The 20,380-nt window shown below is 41.2% G+C and overlaps 1 protein-coding gene across 2 annotated transcripts in view; it reads right to left on the reverse strand.

The window, feature by feature from the left end:
* Window positions 1-3,368: 3,368 nt before the first annotated feature.
* Window positions 3,369-20,380, reverse strand: part of LOC139405503 (nuclear receptor ROR-alpha A-like) — a 260,164-nt gene continuing 243,152 nt past the window's right edge. For both annotated transcript variants that reach the window (XM_071147889.1, XM_071147899.1), the window contains 7 exons: window positions 18,355-18,750; window positions 17,636-17,757; window positions 15,997-16,129; window positions 15,032-15,139; window positions 13,903-14,013; window positions 10,153-10,265; window positions 3,369-9,733 (listed from right to left, as the gene is read on the reverse strand). In XM_071147889.1, the coding sequence (XP_071003990.1) occupies window positions 9,569-9,733; window positions 10,153-10,265; window positions 13,903-14,013; window positions 15,032-15,139; window positions 15,997-16,129; window positions 17,636-17,757; window positions 18,355-18,750 (1,148 nt within the window). In that variant the 3' untranslated portion in view covers window positions 3,369-9,568. The remainder of the gene's footprint in view (window positions 9,734-10,152; window positions 10,266-13,902; window positions 14,014-15,031; window positions 15,140-15,996; window positions 16,130-17,635; window positions 17,758-18,354; window positions 18,751-20,380) is intronic.

Here is a 20,380-nt window from a genome sequence, read left to right on the forward strand (position 1 = left end):
CATTACTGGGGCAAAGCTAGGCAGTCAGGAAGGCCCAAAAAATTGTCAAAGACTACAGTTATCCAATTCATAGACTGTTCTCTCTGCTACCGCATGGCAAGCTGTACCGGAGCGCCAAGTCTAGTTCCAAAAGGCTTCTTAACAGCTTCTTACACCAAGCCTTAAGACTGCTGAACAATTAATGAAATGGCTACCCGGACTATTTACATTGACCCCCCCTCCTTTGGTTTTACACTGATGCTACCCGCTGCTTATTATCTATGCATGGTCACTTTACCTCTACCAACATGAACAAATTAGCTCAATTAACCTGTACCCCCGCACATTGACTCGGTACCGGTACCCCCTGTATATATTTTTGTTATTATTATGTAATTTTCTTGTGTTAATTTATTTTGTTTACTTTAGTATATTTAGTAAATATTTACTTAACTCTAATTCGTTGAACTGCATTGTTGGTTAAGCATTTCACAGTAAGTGAAATACCTGTTGTATTCGGAGCATGTGACAAATAAAATGAGATTTGATTTGATCAAATTGAACTCTGGCCTGTATCAGGTAGGCCTAAGGAACCTGTGTATTGAACTACTGCAGTGCCTTCAGAAAGTATTTATATCCCTTGACTTATTCCCCATTTGTTTTTGCGTTAGAGCTTGAATTCAAAATTGATTAAATATTTAATTTTTTCACCCAGCTACACACAAAACCTCATAATGAAAAAACGAAAACAAGTTTTAAGAAATTTTTGCACATTTATAGAAATTGAAATACAGTAATGTCTAATTTCCATAAGTTTTCACACCCCTGAGTCAATACTTTGTAGAAACACATTTGGCAGCCGATTACAGCTGTGAGTATTTCTGGGTAAGTCTGTAAGAGCTTTCCACACCTGGATTGTGCAACATTTGCCTATTATTCTTTTCAAAATTCTTCAAGCTCTGTCAAATTGGTTGTTGATCTTGGCTGGACAACCATTTTCAGTTCTTGTCATAGATTTTCAAGTAGATTTCAGTCAAAACTGTAACTCAGCCACTCAAGAACATTCACTGTCTTCTTGGTACATTAAGCAACTCCAGTGTATATTTGGGCTTGTGTTTTAGGTTATTGTCCTGCTGAAATGTGAATTTGTCTTCCAGTTACTGGTGGAAAGCAGACTAAACAAGGTTTTTGTCTAGGATTTTGCCCGTGCATTCCATTTATTTTTTGGCCTGAAAAATTCCCCACTCCTTAACGATTACAGGCATACCCATAACATGATGCAGCCACCCTTGAAAATATTCAGGACAAAAAGTTATTTGCTTTGCCACATTTTATAAAAGTATTACTACCTTAGTGCGTTGTTGGAAACAGGATTCATGTTTTGGTATATTTTTATTCTGTACAGGCTTCCTTCTTTTAACTCTGTCAATTAGGTTAGTATTGTGGAGAAACTACAGTACAATGTTGTTGATCCATCCTCAGTTTTCTCCTATCACAGCCATTAAACTCTGTAACTGTTAGTCACCATTGGCCTTATGGTGATCCCTGAGTGGTTTCCTTCCTTTCCGGCAACTGAGTTAGAAAGGATGCCTGTATCTATACACCATCCAAAGTGTAATGTTTGTTTCTTTATAGGTTTTTTTTTGGGGGGGGGGGGTATTAAAAAATACAATCTACCTGCAGTGAAGCGGCACAACATTTACGTTACAATCAGTCATCTAACAGACTCCCATCCGGAGCGACCCACAGAAGCAACCAGGGTCAACGCCCTGCTTAAGGCCACGTCGACAGATCTCCCACAGGGTCAAAAACGGGGATCCGAACCAGCGACATATCAGCCACTGGCCCAAGCTCCCAACCCGCCAGGTCACCAGCCCTCCAAGATCCCCCCCAACAACCAACAAAATTAACAAAAGAGAAAAAAGACAAAGAGAAAGGAAAACAGAAAACAATGCAAAAAACAAATTATATCAAGGACAACAAAAATCATAATAGCAAGGTCCACTGAATACATTTGAGTGCATGTATGGTGCATGTAAGAGTAATTAATAACTTCACCATGCTTAAAACCTCTTGGGGTTAGGGGGGAGAATTTTCACTGTTGGATAAATAGCGTGCCCAATTTCAACTTCCTGCTACTCATGCCAAGAATATAAGATATACATATTATTTATAGATTTGGATAGAAAATACTCTGAAGTTTCTAAAACTGTTTGAGTCATGTCTGTGAGTATAACATAACTTATGTAGCAGGCAAAACCCAGAGGACTAACTGTTCAGATTTTTTATTTTCCTCTCTCTGTTCCCTGAGTGTCATTGCCCAGGGATATTTCTTAGGAACCTGTTTTCAGTTCCTACCGCTTCCACTGGATGTCACCAGTCTTTGGAATTTGGTTGAGGTTATTCCTTTGTGCAATGAAGAAGTAGGCCAACTAGGAACTGGGTACACTGTTGAAGGTTGCGCAAGATGTAAAACGTATCGCTGGTTTGTTTTCATTCCTGTATTGAACACAGAAAGACCCGTCTACAATTTGATAGATTATTAACGTTTAAAAATACCAACCTAAAGTTGTATTACAAAAGTAGTTTGAAATATTTTGGCAAAGTTTATAGGCAACTTTTGAAATATTTTGTAGTGACGTTGTGTTTTTTGTAAGCTGTTTTTTCTGGATTAAACGCGCTTTATAAATGGAACATTTGGATATATATGGACAGAATTAATCGAACAAAAGGACCAACTGTGATGTTTATGGGACATATTGAAGTGCCAACAAAAGAAGCTTGTCAAAGGTAATGCATGTTTTATATTTTATTTCAGCGTTTTGTGTAGCGCCTGCAGGGTTGAAATATGCTAAAGGAATAATCCAATGACTGCTTTTTATTTTGGCCCATCTACCAATAGATGGGTGCCCTTCTTTGGATGGCAATGGTTAACCTCCGTGAGGGACCTTAGATAATTATATGTGTGGGGTATAGAGATGAGGAAGTCATTCAAAAATCATGTCAAACAATGTTATTGCAGTCAGAGTGAGTCCATGCAACTTATGTGACTTGTTAAGCACATTTTTACTCCTGAACTTATTTAGACTTTCAAAAAACATAATTCCACTTTGACAAAAATCTCAATGTAATAAATTAAAAATGTGTGCTGTAACACAAAAGTCAAGGGTTGTGGATACTTTCTGAAGGCACTGTATCTGTGTAGTCGCTCCAACCCTAATCTAGCACATCTGATTCTAATATAGCTGGTTGATAAACTGAATCAGGTTAGTGACAACTGGGGTAAGATTGAAAACCTACAGGAGGGTAGCACTCCAGGATCAGATTTGGAGAGCTCTGATGTAGTGTATTGTATAAAAGGAGACAGACAATAGAGAGACAACCAGAAATTAAGAGCCCATTACAAGCGGGAAATTTTATTATGGGATAACAGCACATAAAGCACATCTAAAATCGATGTGTCCAATGCACTTTTAATAAAGGTAATATTAAAGGTACAGTTTCTAAGTACAATATAACAACATTCATATTAGAATGGAAAGTATTTAAAAGACAACATTGCATTTCTTATTTTTCTTTACACCTGTATGTACAAAATGAATCAAAATACTTATTTCCATATTTAAGAATCAGACAAGAAGGAGCAAAACTACTTTTGTGAATAGACTACCTGCTAAAGAGAGCTCAAAAGAGCTGGATAAAAAGGTACATGATCATCTGTTTCCATCGTAAGTAGCAAACATGTGACTTAAAAATTTGTGACAACCACATACCGGTTTCTGCTTTCTACAGTTCATACTGCTTTCACAAGGAGAAATATCCCACCCACACTCGACCCATCATGAAGTTACCCCAACCCCTTGAGCTTACATTAAACACAGAACATTAAAGAAATTCAGATGTGTTGTATGCATCTTTTGCATACACATATGAATATTTGAAATACAATGCATTAGTCAATTATCTGTTCTCAATAAAGAAATCAGCATTTTATGATCACAAAACAAAGTGAAAAACATCAACGTGGATTGTCCATTCTTTTGTCAAATCCAGAACCTGGATCAGCAGGTCATCTTTTATGCAATATTGTCAGCCAGAATGTACTTCATCAATTTGACCATTTTACATTACTACATCCTTCCCAGTTATGCTACTCAGACGAGAGGGAGAAACGTATTTATGTCATCTGAATATCTAACATGGTGCCTTAAATAAACAAGAAAATGTGAACTTTATAAAGACAGAATATGAGAAATGTAGTAACACATAGGTGACAGAGTTAACCTACGTGCAAATACATTGTCAGCTGAGTACATGTTCGGAAAACAAAAACAATAACATTGAATACCATTTATGCGTCCTGTAACACTGAGAGGCACTCAGTGTAGTACATTGTGTATTATTGCAAGCACATTCTGGCTGATATTTGCTACTGAGTGAAAAGAAAAAAAAGGTTACAAAAAATATCTAACCTCTAAACGGTGATCTTTTTCATGTACATTTTTTCTAATAACACAATGGTGGTGCCAAAGGTCTAAACTGGTCTAAAAGAAAAACACTGTTTCAGGGCAGACTAACTTTGAAATAAGGAAGCCAGAAAATGGCTGTTTTAAATGGACAATAGCACAGTACTTTCCTATGTAAAGTAAAGTACTACACAGCTTAAAGAGGTAAATACTCCGCATTTGCAAATATGACCAGCTACAGCCTCAGCAAGTGGTTTTTTACAATCAGAACAAAGAAAAACAATACTGCTGTTTTAGACTTTTTTTTCAGAAATCAGAAGAGCAACCCTTAAATAACCTGTTCATTAGTAGATACTGGTTTTGATAATAATTTAAGTGAGAAGGAAATAAGAGCCTTACCCCAGGACTAGCACACTGATACAGGTACTGTACTGGCTGGGTTTTGAAGTAAATTTACCACTATCATCATCATTATCATTACCATGATTATTTATTGTCCTAATATCAATAATGCACCAATACTTAATGAAATGAATGGACTAATAGGGTGGCCAAGTCTAGGAATCAAGACTTTGTCCACAAAAGGAACTTACCTAGCACCACACATCAAGATAACACAAAATAAATGTTGGCACACCCTACCACTATCAATCTAATCCTAAAGGAGAGAAGGATATTAAAATCAGAGATATTGTACAGCATGGTGTATTTGATAAACATATAAATATTTGTAGGCCTTAGTAGCAGTATTTTCTCCTTACCTATACAGACAGAAGTTACAAAGTTACCTTTATACATGTGATCAATAATAACATTAAATATTGTGGATTAAAAGTTGAGGATGAGGGAGAGAGAGAAATGAAGATATATAGTTTACAGGTCATGAGGTTTTATCCTCCACCTGGGAACAGAACCACTCAAATATACTGACTAAACAATATAACAACCAGAACCAAATAACACAAATTAAAACAAAAACAAAAGTGATAAATAAGAAGTGTATTTACATGCAGATGTCCAAAGCCTATGCACAAACTTAAAATAATGCACCACATATTATTGCTTGACATTCGATTATGGCTAGAAGTTTTTTTTCTCTCAATTTTCCATTTTTACTATATTCTAAAATGTTTTTTTAATTTTTTTTAATCTTAAAACTGTATTAGCTGTGCTTTGGAAAATGAGAGTATTGTTAAAATGCAATTCAACTGACTGATAGATCTGGGTAACTCTTCAATACAGCACAGTTGTAAGCATGACATCACACATACCTTTACAATCTATATTCTATGGCAAATAAATAGGAGTCCCATGATTCCTAGGCAGTCAAATCATCTCAAGATAACATCTGGATGGTGTGTTGTTCCTTGTCAACTTGTCTCTTTTTCTACCAATTACTCTGCACTGAACACGTCATGAGACTGAGTGGTTAGTCATTTGCTCCAGTGCGCTTTGAAGGACTATAAATTGTAAAGAGGTATTATGTCATGCTTATAACACTTAAACCCTATACGGGATGGAACAAATCTCTGTGTTACCGAATCCAGGGAAAGACCTACCAGACTCCTCATTCACATAACCCTTTCCCTCTTAGTTTATTAAAGCCTTGTCTGGGGTTTATCTTATGCACACAGTGAGTACACAAATACACACACACACACACACGCACACTATTGCTTGTTTACACGAGTGACACAGAGACAGAAGGACCATAAGGTGTTATTCACATTGATATACTAGCAGACTCAGCAGCAATCCTTTGCTACATATGTCTAAAATGAAAGCATGCAGGATGATGTGTCCCTCCACGCCATGTGGGTGCAGAGATGTTTGTTGAAACTGACAGACACAATGCCTCTGATCATTTCCCATTGTCAAATCAATATTGCTATCAAACTGTACACAAACAAAGACTAAAAGGAGGACATAACACAGTGAACAGACCTATACTTTAGGACCAGTTTGATAGACATAGAGACAGAGAAGGACATCTGTGTTTCAGGAAATGGGATTCCACTCCAGTGGCTACCTGGCAGAAACCTATCATAGTTACTTACACACAGCTACCAAATAGTTCTTGGCTGAGAATATGCTAGGGGGCAAGCGTAGAAAAAGTAAAGATTTGACTGACTTAGTGAAAAGAAGGTACAGTACTGCATGTCCAATGTGCTACGAAAAAGTTAACCTGCCTCCTATAATAAATCAAGAGCTGTCAAAGAGTATGAGAAGCTCATAAATTAATGAAATAGCAAAGCATATGCTACGCATACATTATGTCCAGAGGAAAGAGACCTGCTTCCCCGGTCTGTCTGTATGTTACCTCCCTGAGCATCCATGTCTCTCTCACTGGGCCACAGGGCAGGCCCGCTATCACCTGGATTGTCAATCACTGTTTGAGACAGACTGGGTTTCACTGGTTGGGAGTAGTGGTTACTGGTGGTCACCCAGGCCCTTATTTAAGCACAGCATTAATACAGCCGAAAGAAGAGATATTTTATATTGCGTAAGTATATTTGGTTTATCTAAACACAGAGGGTAATCATAATAATACATTTGTGACAATGGCCCTGGTGACATTGGAGTCCACATGAAGAACGTTATCATTGGAATTGTATCTAATAGAAATATAGTGTAGATAAAATAATAACTATTCTGTATGGCCAATGGGAAAACTGGCTGTAAACATGGAAAAAATAAAGTTTGTTTTTGTTATGAGCTCGACTTCTAGTTCTGGTGCTTAGCCAAACAGCCCCTTAAGTACTTTACATCAGCAATGGAAAATACTACTCAGTAATGAATTTCACATGTTCTTCTTAACCACTTAATATTGAACATCCCTGAACAAAACATAAACTAAACCTAATGAGGACCAACAACACAAGAGATCAAATTTCCAACAGAAAGCGTAAAATAACTCTTCCCTGAGGGGTGACAGCACAAGATTCTCTGTCTTGTACAAATTTCACGGCAGAGGAATGATCGTGTGCAAAAAAAATAAAACAACACTATGGTGAGGGTTGTGTCTAAACTGCACCCATGCTGTTATGGGTTATCTAAAAGGGATATCAGGATTAAATGGGAATTCTCTACAAGCCACCACTGAGTTTTCTGGAATGTCAGAACAATTAATTCTATATTATGGGCATGTAAACGGCAAAGCAGGAGCAACAACTACTTACTATATGGCACATCCAGAGGGTTTTCTACCGCTTCTCTACCACACCGACAAGACACACGCAACAAAACCACAACAACAAAGAATTCTGAAAATAGCACTTGTTCTACCATTGTCATGAATCTCTACTAGTCATACAAACAGCTTCTCTAATTATTGCAGGAATATAGTAAGTGCTACCTGACTTCTCTTTCTCTCCCCCTCTCTTTCATGAGTTTAATTCACTCTACATGTTACAAAAATAGAAGCTTTACTACCAGACAAGGCTTTGAATATTACATCTCCTTCTTCCCCCTTTTCTGTCCCATAACAAATGGCATAGCTTGGCTGAGGCCTTGGGGAAGAGGCAGTCACAGTCACTCCTCCACACTGATACCACAAACACACTAACGTGTAAGGGTAAACAGAAGGATCAACAGATGGTCTGAGGCCTGTGTGGACCACTCTCTAATCGGCATTGTACTGTATTTCAAAAGTTCTCTATCACATGGCCTTCTGTGTCTCTACTTTCCACTAGATGGAGACGTTGGATTGAGCAGGAAACATCTTCAGCATCAGCAATTCAGCCCAGGTTTATTTTGCATGTGTGCTTTTGTTTGAGAGTGCAGATGCATGTGTGTCGGCGGTATTAAACTAATAGGTGATGGAGTGAATGTGACTTGCCTGCTTCTCCAGAACATACCATCCTAGCAATCTCACAGCCAAACCCAAACTAGCCAAAACAAAACCCCACCCAGAACAGCATTGTCTGCAGCTCTAAGGATTAGCCTCTGTGACCATGGTTCAACTGGTATTTCTTGTGCACATGCAACACATCACTAGGTAATATACAAGTCTTAAATTAAAGAAAGGTGCAAATAAAAGTGCCTTATCAATTCAACAATTAAGAATTGTCTAACTACTAATATCATACATTTTATTTAAAATAGAATCTATAAACATTACTTTTTTTCTGTATAGTAAGTACTTATACGTATACCCTGTAGTACATTATAAAACAGGTGGAATGGACCCTTATTGTTGTGGCGGTGCCCTATGTTTCTCCAGGGTATCTGTCCACACAAGGATTAATAGCAGATGGCCTTACATGATTTCACTAAGCAACCATGGTGGATGGAGTCTTTGACAGCTAAAATCATTGTGTTTTGACTAGAATTACCAGAATTCTACTTTTCTTTTTAGATGATTGTCCATAGAGAGGTGCGTTTACATTGCCTCACACTGAAGGAGCCTCTCTCAAAGTCGCTGCGAGTTCTCATTCTAAACACTGCATTCCAAACATACAACTAAACACAAGAGAACAGGGGCTGAACTTGACCAGGACATGCACATTAGCAGCAATGAATTTCCATTTGTGATTCTCACAGAAGCTTTACCAAGGATTAATGGAGGATAAACATGCCCTGGCAGCTATATTCGTTGGTGTATATGATACAGTTTAGATTGAAACTGTATTCCAATGCAATAAGACATGGGACATTGAAGCTCCAGAGGAGAAGTGGAGAGCCAGATCGTTGGTTGCTGAGGAGAATTTTAAGTTAGGCATGTGCACAGACATATTCAATAATTTTCTCCATACAGTAAATTATCTTTTGTGGAAACAAGTCCAAACAATGAGTGCTAAACAGTGTGAGACATCCTGGGAACATGCTGGAATGATGTGCATGAGAGGGTCAAGTTCATCCAAAAAGAAAGCTTTGTCTCCAACTTTTCTTCATGTCCCCTGGGCTTAGAGTCCCACCTGGGTTCTAAACGGAGACAACTAAACCCAGTGAAATAAACAGACAGAATCAAACCCCCCCCCAACCCTCCCCCCAGAAAGAAAAATAGATAAGTGTGCAGTGTGCCGTCCGTCCTGGTTTGTGCAGGGCACCGTTAAAGTGTCTCAGATTCATGCTCCCTATGACATTCCCCGCGTGGCCACACTGGCACCTGGCAGGGCTACTGGCTACCCGTCAATGGGCATGGACTGCTCAAAGTCCGATCCGAAGAGCTCCTTGTATAACGGGGGAAAGTGGGAACGCACAATGTCTGGGTATATTGCTTTGAAAGCCGTCAGCTTCTCTGTATGCCTGCTGCACAGCGCTCGCAGTGTTGACACTTTGCATATCAACTGTGTGAGAAAAGAAAAGAGACAGGCTGTTATTTAGATTCACAGTAAGGCAAGGACATGGAGATACGCTAAAGAAAAACATCTCTAAATTCACTTTCACACAGGGGCAAACAGACTGGTAAATATTGATACAGGCACTCAAGCAGGGGAAATCTTGACACTTCTTATGGAGCTTGCATGCCATTGTTACATATCTTCTCATCTCTGCTCAAAAATATGAACTTAGTTTATCTTGCGTATGCTGCCAACCATGAAATCTACTGCTTCATTTTCATACAATAATGGATCACTGCATTACTGTAAACTATCTTTTTCAGAGTTCAGGAGAGGTTTCGATAATCCAGCTGAGTTCAGGTCTTTATAGTTGCCCTTATAGATGACAGATATAGTTAGAGTAGGTGTATGGGTGTGAGGTTTACCTTGGTGAGTATGCCATCCTCTCGGTGGTTCTTCTGCAGGACATGCTGCAGCGCCAGCTGGATCTTCTGCTGGAGTTTCTCCACCTTTACCTTCTCCTGGAGCCAGGACCGGTCTACACAGAGAATAAGAAACACACTCATTATCAGCACTGCAATGTTTACAGAATCTACAGTTGATGAATACACTGAGTATACCAAACATTAGGAACACCTTCCGAATGGCTCACATCAACACCATTATCCCAGAAACCTAGACTCACTCCAATTCGCATACCGCCCCAACAGATGATGCAATCTCAATTGCACGCCACACTGCCCTTTTCCACCACGACAAAAGGAACACCTATGCGAGAATGCTGTTCATTGACTACAGCTCAGCATTCCCACAAAGCTCATCACTAAGCTAAGGACCCTGGGACTAAACACCTCCCTCTGCAATTGGATCCTGGACTTCCTGACGGGTCACGCCCAGGTGGTAAGAGTAGGCAACAACACATCTGCCACGCTGATCCTCAACAAGGAGGCCCATCAGGGGTACGTGCTTAGTCCCCACCTGTACTCCCTGTTCACCCACGACTGCGTGGCCAAGCACAACCCCATCATTAAGTTTAAATACAACACAATGTGGTAGGCCTGATCACCGACAATGATTAGACAGCCTACAGTGACTTGCGAAACTGTTCACCCCCTTGGCATTTTTCCTATTTTGTTGAATTACAACCGGGAATTAAAATGTATTTCTTGGGGTGTTTGTATTATTGATTTACACAATATGCCTATCACTTTGAAGATGCAAAATCCTTTTTATAAAAAAAAAACAAGAAATATTAAGAAAAAAAACAGAAGACATGAGCGTGCATAACTATTCACCCCCCCAAAGTCAATACTTTGTAGAGCCAACTTTTGCAGCAATTACAGCTGCAAGTCTCTTGGGGTATGTCTCTGTAAGCTTGGCACATCTAGCCATTGGGATTTTTGCCCATTCTTTAAGGAAAAACTGCTCCAGCTCCTTCAAGTTGGATGGGTTCCGCTGGTGTACAGCAATCTTTAAGTCATACTACAAATTCTCAATTGGATTGAGGTCTGGGCTTTGACTAGGCCATTCCAAGACATTTAATGTTTCCCCTTAAACCACTCAAATGTTCCTTTAGCAGTATGCTTAGTGTCATTGTCCTGCTGGAAGGTGAACCTCCGTCCCAGTCTCAAATCTCTGGACGACAAACAGGCTTCCCTCAAGAATATCCCTGTATTTACTGCCATCATTGCTTCAATTCTGACCAGTTTCCCAGTCCCTGCCGATGAAAAACATCATCACAGCATGATGCTGCCACCCCCATGCTTCACTGTGGGGACAGTGTTCTCGGGGTGAAGAGAGGTGTTGGGTTTGCGCCAGACATAGCGTTTTCCTTGATGGTCAAAAAGCTAAATTTCTGTCTCATCGGACCAGAGTACCTTCTATATGTTTGGGGAGTCTCCCACATGCCTTTTGGCGAACACCAAACGTGTTTGCTTATTTTTTTTCTTTAAGCAATGGCTTTTTTCTGCCACTCTTCAGTAAAGCCCAGCTCTGTGGAGTGTACGGCTTAAAGTGGTCCGATGGACAGATACTCCAATCTCCACTGTGGAGCTTTGCAGCTCCTTCAGGGTTATCTTTGGTCTCTTTGTTGCTTCTCTGATTAATGCCCTCCTTGCCTGGTGAGTGGCCCTCACTTGGCAGCTTTGTTGTGGTGCCATATTCTTACCATTTTCTAATAATGGATTTAATGGTGCTCCGTGGGATGTTCAAAGTTTCTGATATGTTTTATAACTAAACCCTGATCTGTACTTCTCCACAACTTTGTCCCTGACCTGTTTGGAGAGCTCCTTGGTGTTCATGGTGCCGCTTGCTTGGTGGTGCCCCTTGCTTAGTGGTGTTGCAGACTCTGGGGCCTTTCAGAACAGGTGTATATATACTGATCATGTGACACTTAAACTCCACCTGTGTACAATCAAACTAATTATGTGACTTCTGAGGGTAATTGGTTGCAACACATCTTATTTAGGGGCTTCATGTCAAATACATATACATATTCCATTTCTCTTCACCAATTTGGACTATTTTGTGTATGTTCATTACATGAAATCCAAATAAAAATCTATTTAAATTACAGGTAATTTAACAAAATAGGAAAAACGCCAAGGGGGATGAATACTTTTGCAAGGCACTCTATAGGGAGGAGGTCAGAGACCTGGTAGTGTGGTGCCAGGACAACAACATCTCCCTCAATGTGCTGATCATGGACTACAAGAAAAGGCCAAACGGGCCCCCATTAACATTGACGGGGCTGAAGTGGAGCGGGTCGAGAGCTTGAAGTTCCTTGTTGTCCACATCACCAACAAACTATCATGGTCCAAACACACCAAGACTGTGGTGAAGAGGGCACGACAACGCCTATTCCCCCTCAGAAGAATGAAAAGATTTGTCATGGACCCCAGATCATCAAAAAGTTATACAGCTACACCCTCGAGAGCATTCTGAGCGGTTGCATCAATGCCTGGTATGGCAACTGCTCGGCATTCGACAGTAAGGCGCTACAGAAGGTAGTGCGTACGGCTCAATACATCACTGGGGCCAACATTCCTGCCATCCAGGACCTCTATACTAGGCGGTGTCAGAGTAAGGCCCAAAAAATTGTCAAAAACTCCAGTCACCCAAGTCATAGACTGTTCTCTCTGCTATTGCATGGCAAGCGGTACCAGAGTGCCAAGTCTAGGTCCCAAAGGCTCCTTAACAGTTTTTACCACCAATAAGACTGCTGAACAATTAATCAAATGGCCACCCAGACTATTTGCCTTTGACACCCCCCTCCTTGGTTTTACACTGCTGCTACTTGCTGTTCATTATCTACTTTACCCCTACCCACACGTACAAATTACCTCGACTAACCTGTATCCTCGCACATTGACTCGGTACCGGTATTCCCGGTATATAGCCTTGTTATTGTTAGTGTATTGTGTTACATATTTTCTAAATAAACTAAAGTAAAAAAAAAAAATAGTATTTTCTTCAAACTGCATTGTTGGTTAAGGGCTTGTAAGTAAGTATTTCACGGTACACCTGTTGTATTCGGCACATGTGGCAAACAAAATTTGATTTGATTTAATATTGAGTTGCACCCACTTTTGCCCTCGTCGGGGCATGGACTCTACAAGGTGTCGAATGCGTTCTACAGGGATGCTGGCCCATATTAACTCCAATGCTTCCCACAGTTGTGTCAAGTTGGCCGGATGTCTTTTGGGTGGTGGATCATTCTTGATGTATAAGGGAAACTGCGTTGCAGTTCTTGACACAAACCGGTTCGCCTGGCACCTACTACCATACCCCTTTCAAAGGCACTTATTAAGTCTTTCCCTGTGAATGGCACAATGTTTAAAAATCATTCTTTAACATGTCTCCCCCCCTTCATCTACACTGATTTAAGTGGATTTAACAAGGGATCGTAACTTTCATCTGGATTCACTTGGTCAGTCTATGTCATGGAAAGAACCGGTGTCCTTAATGTTTTGTCCACTCAGTGTATGTTGTACTCAGCAACACTCAGTAATCAGATATACTGATTTCTGGCTTCTGTGTCTAATTGAGGGACATGCTGGATGGATGGTGTTCAATGGAATGCTGTTTGGAGTAGTTTCAGGGCAAGAGGGTACATAAGAGACCCTGCAGTGTGTATCTGCAAATCTGTAATTTCTTGTACTGCGAACGACACCTACCTGCAGACATCAACACGAACGCGGAGAACAGGGCGATCTCATCCTCAGACAGGTGCATAGAACACAAGTTCTTCCCAAACTCGAAGACGGAGCTGATCAAATCGTCACAGCCTGCCACAGCAAAGGACACAGACACAGAGACAGTGGGTTGGGGATGAGGGTGAGGCAGACCAAAGAGCAAGTCACACTCTTGATCTTTATTGGGAGAGAGGCACACAGGCAGAGAGGTGAGAGGTGCAGTGCACTGACAGCACAGGGGAGTGTCTGAGGCGGGAACAAGCAATGCTTTTACTGACATCCCTCCCCGACTAGTCCCATTCTGGCAGTTGGGTGGAATGACGCAACCTGGAATGAGGTCACAAATGAGTCTTTTAGTTAGATCAATTATTGGGGATTGTGAGAGACAGGCTAATGCCAGCTAATGCCAGTGCAACTCTGGAGCCCCATCACTCTGCTGCCTCCCCTGTTCCTGCCCCAAGCCTGCCTCTCCATTCTGGAGCACTGTCTGTCTGACTGACTGACTGTGGACACTGGAAGGCTTGTTTGGGAAGCCACATTCAAGACACTGAATAGCACAGCACTGTTCCTCTTCAGTCTTGCACACACGCACGGACGTGCATGCACAACGCACACACAGACGGTTTATGCATTCACACTATGCTTTCACACCGGTGCTAGGACACATTAATTTCCTCCAAAGGCATTTGGATGCACGGGAGAATGCACTGTAGAGAGTCTTAGTAATGTCATGGCATTCAAAAGCAAATGCTATTTGCTTCCACCTGAGATATTCTATGGCTGACTTTCAATGATGGTTTTGATATAACTCTCCCAAAGGGCATTCAATCTGGCTTTATTTATTGCAGCCTAACAGGAGTTATATGGAGCAGCAGTGATTCAGTAAGAATGTTATTCTGCCATATGTATCCACTGGGGAGAGGAGAGAGCCAGGTGAGGCAGGGATGAGTTCTCAGTCTTAGCTTCCTGGCTCTCATTACAACTTTGTCTGTTATAAAGCAATGCAAGCTTGTGCAAATAAGTGCTACACACACACAAGCTCACATTTGCAGACACACTTGCGCACACACACACACACACATGCACAGCATTGGACTCTTGCAGCACTTACCTAATGACTTAAACACATCGGGCCCAGCATACTTTCCATCGAAATAGACTGTGTTGTTTTGAGAGTCGAAGGCACGGCACATTCTGACAAACACAACCTCCAAAGAGCCTGCAGAGGAGACAGAAATACCATAATGCTAAATTCTTCTCTTCCACAGATCGAGTTAGAGTTGCCAGTCATGCATCACTAGGCCCAACACACCATATGCAATATTTGATCGTTTTTCCTCCTTAATTTGTGTGTTATACCCCTGATTCCTTTTAAACAGAAACCCATGACATAAAAGACTGGAACTATTGTTACCCCAATAAAAAGGATAGTGAAACACAATGCTGTATACGGCTGTGCTGTGTGGGACTGGATTGGAGGGTAAAAGAGGTGTAATAGAAAATATTACTGCACTTTATGAGATGGCACTGGTTTAAAATGTCACATGAGACAAGAGATCTCTGTCGCCATTTCCTTATTAATATTGGCAATGCTAATGCAAATAAAAACCCAGGGAAAACTGAGATAATTACCCATGGGAGGCGGATGGGTTTGTCTATCTCTTTGTGTACGTATGTGTGTGTGTTTTTGTGTGTGTGCATTGAGAAGCTATTAGTTTGGGCAGATATCATCAACGGCAGAGCAGAGAGGAGGCAGCCTTCATGATAGCTAGTGTCTCAGCTCAGCAACACTGTAGTCCCTTTAATGCCTATAAGCCTGAATACTGTTATTCTGTAATGAGCAGAGAGACAGGGACATAGAGGGACAGAGACACAGAAGGAAAGAGACACAGATGAGCTGTGGAACAGAGGGAGAAAGCAGGCAGGGTGGAGCCTCCTGGCTCTGTGACACACAGTCAGTATGTGAGGGAGGCTTTGTATAGTCAGGTCAGCTATGCCCTTGTGACAACGCCTGAGGGGGGTGAAGGGGGATGTGGGAGAGAGACGGCAGTGGGCCGTGTTGACGGGCTGTCATACCTGCTTTCAGAAGCACTATCTGATCGTTCTGACACAGCTCCATGAAGCCGTCGATGCGCTTGGCAAACTCCACCACGTACTGGATGGCCTCTGTGATTTTGATAGCACACAGCTGCCACATGACCTCCCGGGGCTAGGGGGAATGAGAGAGAAAAGGCTTATCTGGTGTAGAAAAGGATGGGATGGAATTAGCTAGTTGGGTCGTTCCAAATGACTCCCTTTTGGGTAGTGTAACTTGAAGAGCACATGTTTAACGTAATAAAAAAAAAAATGTTGTTTTTCCATCTTAAGAGGTTAAATAAATACAAATACTATAGTTAGTGCCTATTGAGTGTCAAATAAAGAGGAATGGAAGCTTGATGTGTGCAACAGGGAGGTGCAATTTAATGCTTCAAATAATATTTTCAATTGTTAAAACATTTCTAGCCTGTCTATCTATGGGTAACAGGTTTGACGTGTTATTTTTTCTTTGAACCTTTATTTAACTAGGCTAGTCAATTCTTATTTACAATGCTGGCCTACCGGGGAACAGTGGGGTTAACGGCCTTGTTATGTAGGTAATGTAAAAAAAAAAAGAGTAGAACCAGCTTACCTGCTTTTACACTATGATTTGACTATCAGATCTTCAATGTTCATTTTGAAAAAAATACTGTATTTAAAAAGGAATAGTTGTACAAGAGTTCAGTTCACATACTGTAACAGGGTTGACCTTAAAATGAGGGACGGATTTTTTGCACCTTAAAATGTATCACTAAACACATTAAATAAATAATCTTCAGAAAGGACTTTGTCAAACCAAAAAAATACAATGATGGTGAAAACGTGGAGAAATGTTTGGGATTATCTTCCTAGAGGTCATAGAATTCATACAGAGGGAGATGTCTAAATGCAGAATTTTGGCATTTAGCAAGTTTTTATTCATATGAAAAACCTGATTTATTGAATTTTCCATATGGTCTATATTAAAAGGGCACTTTGTTTAATATAACGGGATTTAAAATTCAATATGAGTGCACAATTTCTACTTAATATACCTGTATATACACTGAGTGTACAAAACTTTAAGAACACCTTCCTAATATTGAGCTGCATCTCCCCTCCAAGGTGTCGAAAGCATTATACAGGGATGCTGGCCCATGTTGACTCCAATGCTTTCCACAATTGTGTAAAGTTGGCTGGATGTCCTTGGTGGATCATTCTTGATACACACAGGAAATTGATGAGTGTGAAAAACCCAGCAGCTTTATAGTTCTTGACACAAACCGGTGTGCCTGGCACCTCCTACCATACCCAGTTGAAGTAACTTAAATATTTTGTCTTGCCCATTCACCCTCTGAATGGCACACATACACAAACCATGTCTCAAGGCATAAAAAGTATTATTTAACCTGTCTTTTCCCCTTAATCTACATTAAATAAAGTGTATTTAACAGTTGACATCAATAAGGGATCATAGCTTTCACCTGGTCAGTCTGTCATGGAAAGAGTAGGTGTCCTAATGTTTTGTATACTCAAATGGATGCAAAAGGGACTCATTTTGTGGAACGACCCAGGAGTTGTGTTGTATTGTGTTCGCAGAACAGTGAGTACTGTTCATATGGTCGTGATACTGGTGATGGAAGGTGGAAGTTTACCATACCTTGGTCTGGTAGCTCTCCATCTCCTCCTGCAGGAAGGCCTGCCAGGTCATCTGCTGCAGCTCCTCTCTCAGGTACTGACACGTCTCCATGTGGGACTTGGAGATGTTCTGGGCCAGGTGCTCTGCAACACAACCACATAGCACAGCACAGCACATCAGAACAGTGTCAGACCTGAATGCTGCTCACAGGGAAGACCTCACAGATGAACTACACCATATAAAAATACAATTTATTTACTGAGCTTTCAACTAGGAGGAGGAGAGTGTGGGCTTTTTTTTGACTGGGAAGAGGCTTGTTGACATTTCCTTTTACTGCCTCCAGGAAGCTCCCAGCTGAAGCTTCAGTCAAACCCAATCTAGCTGTGACCCAAACAGAGGGGGAGGTGGGGCAGTCAGCCGCACAATATTACTCACTGAAAGAAAGGTCACATTTGCTCAGAGAGAAATATTGAGTATAAAAATGTAAATGATTTTGAAAACACATCTGTTAAAAGGAGTTCCAAGGCACAGGGGAGCCTAAAAAAATGATTTCCCCAGATGAGTGCCCTGCTGGATCCTGATTGGCCCTAATTAATGGAAACTAATTACAAAAAAAGAGGCTATTTTAATGAGTGTTGGAGATGAGTCTCCAACCTCCTGCTATTTTAAGAAACCTTTGTGTCGTTTGCCCCACGGTTGAGTTGTTCTCCCCCCTCCTCACGTCTCACCCTGCTCCTCACCTAGCTCAGCCATGGACACGGTGGGGGATGTCTCTCCGTTGGTAAAGGAGCAGTAGGGGAAGAAGCCTGAGCCGGGGGCGAAGTCGCAGATGGGCTCAGGCTTGATGCCATTGATGTCCAGGCCGGACTGGTCAGGGGAGGGCTGGATGTCCAGGTAGAAGCTGCTGACTGCTGAGTCGGGCTTGCTGCCGTCGGGGGTGTGGCTGTCCATATAGCCACTGAGGTCATCGTGGAGCTCTGTGAGGCCATTGGCCGAGAGGCCGTAGGTGGGTGTGAGTGGCTCGGCCTCGCCGGGCTGCTGCTGGTGGTCACGCTGCGCCTGCTGCAGCCGGTGTTTCTGCACCTCCGCATACAGGCTGTCCCGCTGCTTCTTCGACATGCGCCCAAACTTCACCGCTGTAGGGAGAGAGCAGACACTCCTTTACTACTGAAACTGACATAACACTGGCCTGTGTCTCAACTTTAGCCTGTCTATAACAGGTAAGGAGATGTATGTGTTTCAGTGGGTATTAGCGAAACCTTAAACACTAACATCTTTATTGCATAAAAACTCCAACAAGGGAGCAACCTACAGTAAGCCCGAATTAGTCACAGCTTACGGGTCAACTCATACCTATTTCAGACAGAAGATTTATCTGTAAAAATACAAGGCAATGTATATACGAACCCCTTTCAAACAGCCCCTTATTTACAATTTTCTTGCAGATATACCCTTTCCATACATATCAGTGGGAAACTGGAAAATTGGGAGGGGTGGGTGTGTTCAAATCAAATCAAATGTTATTGGTCACATACACATGGTTAGCAGATGTTATTGCAGTGTAGCGAAATGCTTGTGCTTCAAGTTCTGACAGTGCAGCAATATCTAACAAGTAACATCTAACAATTCCACAACAACTACCTAATACACACAAATCTAAGTAAAGGAATAAGAATATATAAATATAAATATATGGATGAGCAATATCAGAGCAGCATAGGCTAAGATGCAATAGATAGTATAGAATACAGTATATACATATGAGATGAGTAATGCAAGATATGTAAACATTATTAAAGTGACATTATTAAATTGACTAGTGTTCCATTTATTAAAGTGTCGAATGATTTCAAGTCTGTACTGTATGTACTGTAGGCAGCAGCCTCTCTGTGCTACTGATGTTAAACCATTGGGGGCGTTTTGCATTTCAAATTAGAGAGGTGTTAAATAATGGACGTGTTAATATATTTACTGGGAAAAAAAGCTGAGAACTAGTCACACAGACCTGATACCTGTATTTTGGTTACACAATTGAGAAAATGGAGGAACCACGATTAGGTCTTTAGGTGGCTTTAATTGACCATTTTTACCCCTACCCCTTACAGGTATACCAAAAAGCTGACAGAAAAATCAGGCATGGTAAAATAATGAGATCTTGGTTTGTGTATGACAGGGATATCAGATACAAGACAGGCTTTGTGTTTCACGGAGTCCTGCAGACTAAACAGAGCTGGTCATGAGAGTGAGCCCCCCTCTCTCAGACAGTGTTCTGGGGACTGCACATTTAGATTTTTGCCCATTGCATACACAGCTTATTCAAATAATCAAAGCTAGAATATGAGCTGGTTATTTGAATCAGCTGCGTAGTGCTAGGGCAAAGTTGGGGAAACCCTGGTCTAGACCATAATTCTCAACTCTGACCCCCCTCCTCCCCCATAGACACTCACCTGTGTGCTCCCATCCCCCCGCCTCACTTGCACCAGTCCAGCACTAATGACACCTCCTAACAACCCTCTATTCATCAGACCTACTTTCTGTCACACCTGCCAACTTACCCCCACGGCCACGCCAATTACTAGTGGAACGTACACAGGCAGCGACATCACTGACGTTTGTCTAGACCACCATTTCCTACTCTAACCACATTAAGAGTGGTGTCCGTTATGATATAACAATCTGTTACATCTATCGGTAATTCAGTCAGAGCATTTTCCAGTTGTTCTACTTGTCTATAATGTTCTATTCACTTTCATGGGTTGTCCTGCC

Source organism: Oncorhynchus clarkii, chromosome 1 (assembly GCF_045791955.1).
Source record: "Oncorhynchus clarkii lewisi isolate Uvic-CL-2024 chromosome 1, UVic_Ocla_1.0, whole genome shotgun sequence".
NCBI lineage: Eukaryota > Metazoa > Chordata > Actinopteri > Salmoniformes > Salmonidae > Oncorhynchus > Oncorhynchus clarkii.